The 7,444-nt window shown below is 48.9% G+C and overlaps 1 protein-coding gene across 1 annotated transcript in view; it reads right to left on the bottom strand.

Annotated features, from left to right (window-relative positions):
- The window catches only part of LOC110315155 (butyrophilin-like protein 1), a 10,009-nt gene extending 3,842 nt beyond the window's left edge, over nucleotides 1-6,167 (bottom strand). Inside the window, exons 1-6 of the mRNA XM_021189285.1 lie at nucleotides 5,802-6,167; nucleotides 4,660-4,755; nucleotides 2,847-3,197; nucleotides 1,751-2,032; nucleotides 1,439-1,633; nucleotides 1,106-1,132 (exon numbers count right to left, since the gene is read on the bottom strand). Coding sequence (XP_021044944.1) covers nucleotides 1,106-1,132; nucleotides 1,439-1,633; nucleotides 1,751-2,032; nucleotides 2,847-3,197; nucleotides 4,660-4,744 — 940 coding nt within the window. The 5' untranslated portion in view covers nucleotides 4,745-4,755; nucleotides 5,802-6,167. The remainder of the gene's footprint in view (nucleotides 1-1,105; nucleotides 1,133-1,438; nucleotides 1,634-1,750; nucleotides 2,033-2,846; nucleotides 3,198-4,659; nucleotides 4,756-5,801) is intronic.
- Between the last annotated feature and the right edge of the window lie 1,277 nt (nucleotides 6,168-7,444).

The raw sequence follows: 7,444 nt of genomic DNA, 5'->3' as shown, positions 1-7,444 counted from the left end.
AGGGGTAGTAATCACACAGTATTCTATAATTATTCAGCTTCACTATTAACAAACAAAACACCATCTCTTTTTTTAAGGTGTATTTGGAGGTGTGCTGAACAATAGAATGTGTATAATAAGTGTGGATATGAAGTGACTTCGTGAGAGACGCACCCAGTGTTCCTCAGGTGAAACAACTCCAAAGCCAGGGACACCTATACCGGGAGCAGGAACATTCCCATCTCCTTCCCATGAGGGAGGCAACCCAAGTTTCTACCCCTCACTTGGTCAACGCCTTCAGTGCTAAGGGAGCAGACCCTGGGAGATGACTGGGGAATGGGTGCAGGTCATGCTCCTGCGTCTGTGACCTCTTTTGCTGGATAGGTGTGGTCAGTTTTCAAAAGCTAAAGTCATGTGACAGGAGGGAGCTTCAAATGAGAAAATGGCTCCAATAGAATGGCTGTGGGCAAGAAAGCACAGTTTTCTTGATTGGTTGATGTAGAAGGGGCCTGACCACCTTGGGTGGTACCACCCCTAGACATGAGGTCCTGGAGTCAGCCAGCAGGACAGTTGAGAAAGCCATTGGGAGCAAACGAGGAAGCAGCCTTCCTCTCTGGTCCCTGCTTCAGTTCTTGATCCAGGTCCCTGCTCTAGGTCCCTGCCTTGAGTTTCTGCTCATGTTTTCCCCATTAACAAATTCTGATTTGAAAATGTGTACAACAAATAAACCATTCCCTCCCAAAATTACATTAGTTTCTTACAGCAATAGAAACCTAATTAAGGGAATACAGTGAGGGTGGTGTTGGGGTGGAAAAAGAAAAAAGAAAACCTAACTAAAACACTTTCCTTACAGAAATGTTAACACTGCAGTCTGATCCCAGGTGCAGACAGAGGTCAGAGCTACTGGACCCTAAGGGAGCAATAAAAGTATCAGGAAGCGGTGGGATTATGACCCAGGGCACAGGACAAACCCAAGGGTCACACATTTTCAAGCAATGGGAATAGATCAGAAGGAGCTTAAACACCAGGCTTTCACCTTCCAGAAAATTCCACTTCTGTCCCCCAAAGGGTACCCACCCTGCCTAGAATCAAGGAAAGGACACATGTAGAACCATGTGACACTCACCTGCCATGTAAGCTGCTTTCCTTCGATCTGAAAAGCAACACACAGGAGTCAAGAGAGCTACTGGGCTCCTGGGGGATCAGAGGGCTCAGGAGGAAAGGCAGGTCACCAAGCTCCTTCCAGAGTTCACCTGAAAAACAGGGAGGAGAGGGAGTCTGTACACTTGAGAGGAAGACAGGAAACACAGTTTGGGTTCCTGAGACTCTGAACTTCAGGCCACCTGACCCAAAGGACCCCAGGCGTCCTCTCTGGATTTTGTTTTCCACCTACTCTGACCCCAGAACACTGGCCCTCCTGGGGACTCTGACCCTGTCCTTCACTGCTATGGTGACTTACCAGCAGTCATCTGCAAATACTCCTTTGTCTTCTTATCCTTCACACACTGAAGATTCCCCAACATCTCCTGCATGATCAGCCTTGCAGAACGTTCCCTTCTGAGAAGATAGCTTGCCCCAACGACTAGTAGTCCCATCATGGTCAGGGTCACAAGAAAAACTGGTTTCCAGGGAGAGGCCTTGGGGAAGAAGGGCTCTGTGGCCCAGGCAGAGAAACAGTAATGGATGAATCTGAGGAGAAACAGCCCAGTACATGATGATCCATGAAGATCATCACAACCCAAGCTCTGAAGGAGTGAGGGACAGCTCTCACCTGGGAGGAACATGGTCATGGCTTTCTCCTGGCCCAAGACAGGATTGAAGGTGGAGCAGGTCACATTCCTCACAGAGCTGTCTCTCACCACCAGTGACGTCTCTGTGCTGAACAGTCCTTGAGCATCTTTAAGGTGGATCTCCGAGGATGCTGTGAGATTCTCTCCTCTGGAGTCTCTCCAATGTACCTGAGGCTCCGGGTACCACCCTGAGGTCATGCACATAACACACACTCCTCCATCTTCCGGACCTTTGATGTACACTTCAGGAACTGAGTCCATTGCTGCAGGAGAACACATGTGAACACCCTAGAGGCCACTTTAGGTTGAGGGACCCCAGGAACAACTATGTGACTCATGGGAATCTTTCACAGGACAGATGGGAATTCAAGGGGAAAAGCACTCCTGGATTAGGACTAGGATGAGCCCCTATTAGTGACAGGAAAGATAGGAAAGCACATTGTGGGGAACAGACCACTCCTTTATCAACCACAAGATCCTGAGGAACCTGAAGGAAGTTGAACACAGGAGCCCTGAGGTGGGAACCAGCACTCCATCTGCCCATTATCCGCACACCTGTGACCCTCCTGGCAGGCCCACACCCAGCTGTCCTCTCAGGGAAGACAGACCTTGAGCATCCTTCCTTCCTTCCTCCCCTCCATCATTTACCTTTTCAGCGTTGACTGTCATTTCTCACTGACTGCTCACTACCACTCAGTGATTTGCCTTCCAACCCCTCTAAATTATACATTCCAACAGCTGGTATTTTCATAACACTGACAGAATCCCCAACTCACAGACCTAGACACAGCACATTTTAGGGGATAAACTTATAGAATTTGGGTTGAATTATCTATGTAGGAATTCACTACCCATTTCTCATCTCAAAATGGGAAACTATAAGTAAGTAGAGATAAAAACGAGAGACAAGAGCACCCTGTGAGCCCAGCACTGCACAGCAGCGCAAGGACAGTCTGGCAAACATGAGAACTTCTCCCAAAACATAAAAGAAAATAAGAGGCTGAGTGACATGAACCCTCAGTTTCCTCCCACACACAGGTCACCCAAGGTTTTTAGAACAAGGATCAATTAACCAACCTGCCACCTTCAGTTCCAAGATGGCCTCTTCATAGAACACTCCCTGTTTGAAGTGGCAGATGTACATCCCACTATCTGATATCTGGACATTCTGGATCCTCACAGCAGCTGTGCCTTGATGGAACTGGTCCTTCACCAGCAAGGTGCGCTGTGAATACCCAGGCATCTGCTCTCTTTTCTGCTCCTCTTGGTCCCGATAGACAAGTACGACTTCTGAGAATCTGCTGCGGAACCACCTCAGCTCCTCCATGTTCTCCACATTCATGGCTGGAAACACGGAACAGGGAAGGATGGCTTCCCCACCCAGCTCAGCCACAATGGGGTCTGAGGGACCAAAGACCAGGAACTCCTCTGTGGGCACAGATGTAGCAGTGAGAGGCTGGAGAGACACAGGAGGATGCAGAGAACACACTCCGAAGGGGAAAATCATCCCAGCAGAAAGCAAGGGATATGTGGGGTTGCTCTATGCACCGTGCATTAGGTATTCATGACTAACTAGTGCACTAATGTTCAAGTTACCTTTGGACATAGCAGTGAACCCCATAAATGATGTTTGTTTCTTTTTTTAAAAAGAAAAAAATATTCTGCCTTTGTTTCTTGTTCTAGACCCTTCCATGGCAGAATCCTTTGTGTTTTCTTCTTCCAGCTTGCATGTACCTGGTTATCAGATTAATTTCAAGGAACTGAATCAATGCTGAGAGCTCCAGCCTCAGTATGTTTGGGTGTGTTCAAGATCATAAATCTATAAAGATCACTACAGATGCTCACACAATTGGTTTTTATGGCCACACCATGGGAGATAGAGGTATAACTGACTGGTCTCGTACAAGACCTAGGGAAGTTCCAACACCCAACCTTAAATCCTGTTATCAGCCAATTTCTTCATCCACTGAGTAATGTGAACATTAAAACAGAGAGCTGAAGCTGAAGAGATGGCTGAGCAATTAAGTTACAGGAGATTCCTCTAGAGGATGCAGGTTCAATTCCAGCACCCACAGGATGGATCATGACTCCCTGTAACTCCCTTCTAGGTTCTGTGTGCATCAAGAATACAATTGTTTGTTAAATAAACATACATTCGGAGAAAATGCCCATATACATGAAATAAAGTATGCACAGCCAAAGGATACTTCTCTGAAAAAGCCACCTGATTCCAGGTGCCCGGATCACTTCTTGATAAAGAAGAATGTCTGCTCACTCTGGAAACCCTTGGTCCTCTAAACTGGAGGACTTTGACACAGGCACTGTGGCCCCAAGAGCTCCTTGTCACTCAGCACTGCTCCATTTGTGTCTAGCACACTGCTGCCACTGGACAGACCAGGACACCTGTCTGCTGACTCCCAGCCACACCTCTGTGACCCTAACATGGAGTCAAAGCCTGTCCCTGCTCTGCTCAAGGCTCAGTCCTGACTCTGCTTTTCCCACCAGGGACCACCAGGCCGCCAGGGCTGCTCCCAACTCAGTCCTCCCCACAACAGCTCCTGCCTCACTCCCTGAGTCACTCTGCTGCAGCCAGCACTGGCCTCTGCAGCTCCTCACACCCCAGGCACACAGCCAGTCCAAGGCTATCCCAGCTATGCTCCCCAGGTATGGTCTGGCTATGGAGCTCAGGCTGGCCAAGGACTCACGATGTTCCAGTGGCAGCCTCTCAGAGGCTGATACGCACATGCCCACCTGAGATTTTCATTACTAACTCACTGTAAATGGACAGATGCCAGGTTTAAGTGAGTCTCCTGCATATGTGACTTACAGAGCTCCTGGTAGCTCCACCCACTGTAGGGAGACAAAGGAAGACAGACCAGGACAGACTCACGTGTGGTCACCCAGCTAAGCAGCTGTGTAAGGACAAACAGACAGGACACATGGTAGAGTACAGAGGGCTTGTGGTGATTTTCCATGTCCGGCAGAGCTGAAGAGAAAAACAGGAGAGGCAGATGAAAACCTGAGGCAGGAGGTAAGAGGCCAGATGCACCCAGATGTTGAAACCTCATCAGAGACAGCATTGCTCAGGGCAGGAGATCAGTGTGCAGGAACAAAACACATCCATGCTCGCAGGGTGAAGGATCCACACAACCCAACAATGACAAACAGCCCGGCCTGGTCTGCTCTCAACCCTGAGCAGACTAGGCAGCTGGGGACACACAAGTCATTTGGGAGAAGCTATGCCTTTTCTCCCACCTCAGCCCCACCTCAGGGGCAGCCAAGCTCACCCAGAATTATAGATCCTTCCTTTCTCAGAGCCTTGAGGAGAACCCAGTGTAGGCACCATGACTCCAACTCCCCCTTATCCACAAACTGCCTGTGACACCAAGACATGAAGCCTATGCCTCTCCCTCGGGAATAGCCTGGACCCTGTATTACATGGCTCCACAATGGTGACCAGCCCCTTACGGGCATCTTCAGAAACACACAGGTCTCCAAGAAGGCTGACAGGCCCATCACAAATGTATTGTCCTGGGTTTTGGTTTTGGAGAATGTCTATGTTTCTGTCCCAGACAAGCCCAGCCATAGTTCCAGGATATTATACCCAGACTCAGCAGGTGCCACATACACATGTCCCATGGCACAGGTTTATCCTCATAGTTTCTGTTGATGATGACCAAGCTGAGTATACACAGAAGAGAAAAGAACAGGAGAGAGTCCCAGCAGGTTAGAGCAGGCAGAGTGACTGGGGCAGCTGGGTGTTGGGCAAGGGAGGGCTCAGGGCAGGCCTGAGCTAGCAGGCCAGAGAGAGTGAGGGGGGAGAGAGAAGGAGAAAACACTTCTCTTCCCCAACAACCTACTGTGTGGAAGTAGAGGAGATGGGAGGGAGCCAAAGGCCTGAGAAGGACATACACAGGGAGCTCTGAGCTGCCTCCAGGCTCAGACATCAGGGAGGTGACCTGCTGAACCTCACTCAGCATAATCTCCTCTCCGCTTCCTCTGAGGGTCCAGCTGTCTTCAGTGCCCACCTACCTGCTTCTCTTTGTCCCCAGCTTTGAAAGGCTGTGACTTCATCAGGAGCAGCTCAGGGCCAAGGGGACCCAGCAGACCCCAGATCCTCCTCTCACACCTCATTCCTCTCCAAGGAGCTCTCACAGCTTTAAGCTCTGTTCTCCTCAGTGACAGCCTTCGGTTGCCTTAGGTCCATGATCATGGTTTCTAGGGCAGCAGACAAGAAGTACAGCCTGACTCAAGTTGTCACAGCCTCTCCAGAGATGATGAAGACGACACAGACAGCAGCTGTGGAGACAGTACAGGAACAGTGTCCACCATGAGGACAACAGAGACAGCAGCAGTGGAGATGGCAGGAACAAGAATAGAGTCCCTGCCTATTCAGGCAGTGCCCTTTGAACCAACAGAGCAATTAGAGGTTCAGCCATGGAAACTGAAAGCTACAGTAATGTGAATGGGGCTTTTGTTCCTTCTGAATGTGATGTTCTGTCAGGAAGAGGTGAAGGTTCACCTCACCAACCCAACCACACCCCTACTCCCACCACTACCCACCCTGTCCAATGAGGGGACTTCTCAGACCTACACTTTATGGAATGTTAAAAGAAGATACAAAAAAAGACAGCAAAACTTTATTAAATCTGTTTTAAGCATCAGGAGCAGCTCATGTCTGCACACAACAGAGTTATATCAACTCCTGTCACATCTCCAAGCAGAGATGGTGTCCTGAGCCTAGGTCCAGCTCCAGAAACTACTAAGGTGAGGGGAAGGTATGCCTTCCTGAAACATGGAGTTTCTACCACAATCCCTGCCCTGTGTGCTGCCCAGCCCAACCCCAGCACCCAAGATCACAGACTCAGCAGGAACCTGCAAGGGACCTTGAACTCCAGGTGCCTGGAGGTAAACAAACCTTATCTCCTCCTGAGTGCCCACCCTAAGCCTCCCAAAGGGGATGACAGGGGAGGGCAATGACCAGGAGCAGATCAGAGAGCCTTAGAGGAAGCTGAGGAAACCTGGATGGGCTGTGCATTGTGTCACCTCACAGGGCATCAAAGTCACACCCAACTGTATTAACAATAGGAATTAATAAAGAAGCCAGAGATGATTGTTCTCATAAAAACATGACCTTGACTGTGTACACTAATCATATCAATAACCCAAACCCTAATGACCCTAACCATAATCTTAACCTGAATCCAAAGATCTCTACCCCTAACGCTAACCTTAAAATAAATCCTAACACCAACCATCACCCTAACCCTAAAACTAACCATAACCCTCACCCTAACCTAACACTAACTCTAACCCTAACAACACTAACCTTACCCGCAACGGTAAACATAAACACAACTTCTCAGAAGGTAGAGGCAGGACGATCAGGAACTCAAGCCATCCTTAGCTACATAGTGAGTTCAAGGTCAGCCTGAGCTATGTGAACCCTGTCTCAAACTCTGGATCCTGAGTGACACAGCACACATCTTTAATACCAGCAATGGTGGAACACAGGGGTCTGTGTCTGTTTTAGTCCAGCCTGGTCTCTGCATCCAGTTCCAGGCCACCTCTGTAGTGGGCTCCTCACTCAAAAAGAAAAAAGAAAAAGGGAAATGAAAGAAGGAAAGGAAGAGAAAGAAAGAAAGAAAGAAAGAAAGAAAGAAAGAAAGAAAGAA

The sequence above is a fragment of the Mus pahari genome, unplaced genomic scaffold, assembly GCF_900095145.1.
Source record: "Mus pahari unplaced genomic scaffold, PAHARI_EIJ_v1.1 scaffold_13535_1, whole genome shotgun sequence".
NCBI lineage: Eukaryota > Metazoa > Chordata > Mammalia > Rodentia > Muridae > Mus > Mus pahari.
The sequence above is the reverse complement of the archived record's forward strand: the minus strand, read 5'-3'. Positions and strand labels throughout refer to the sequence as shown.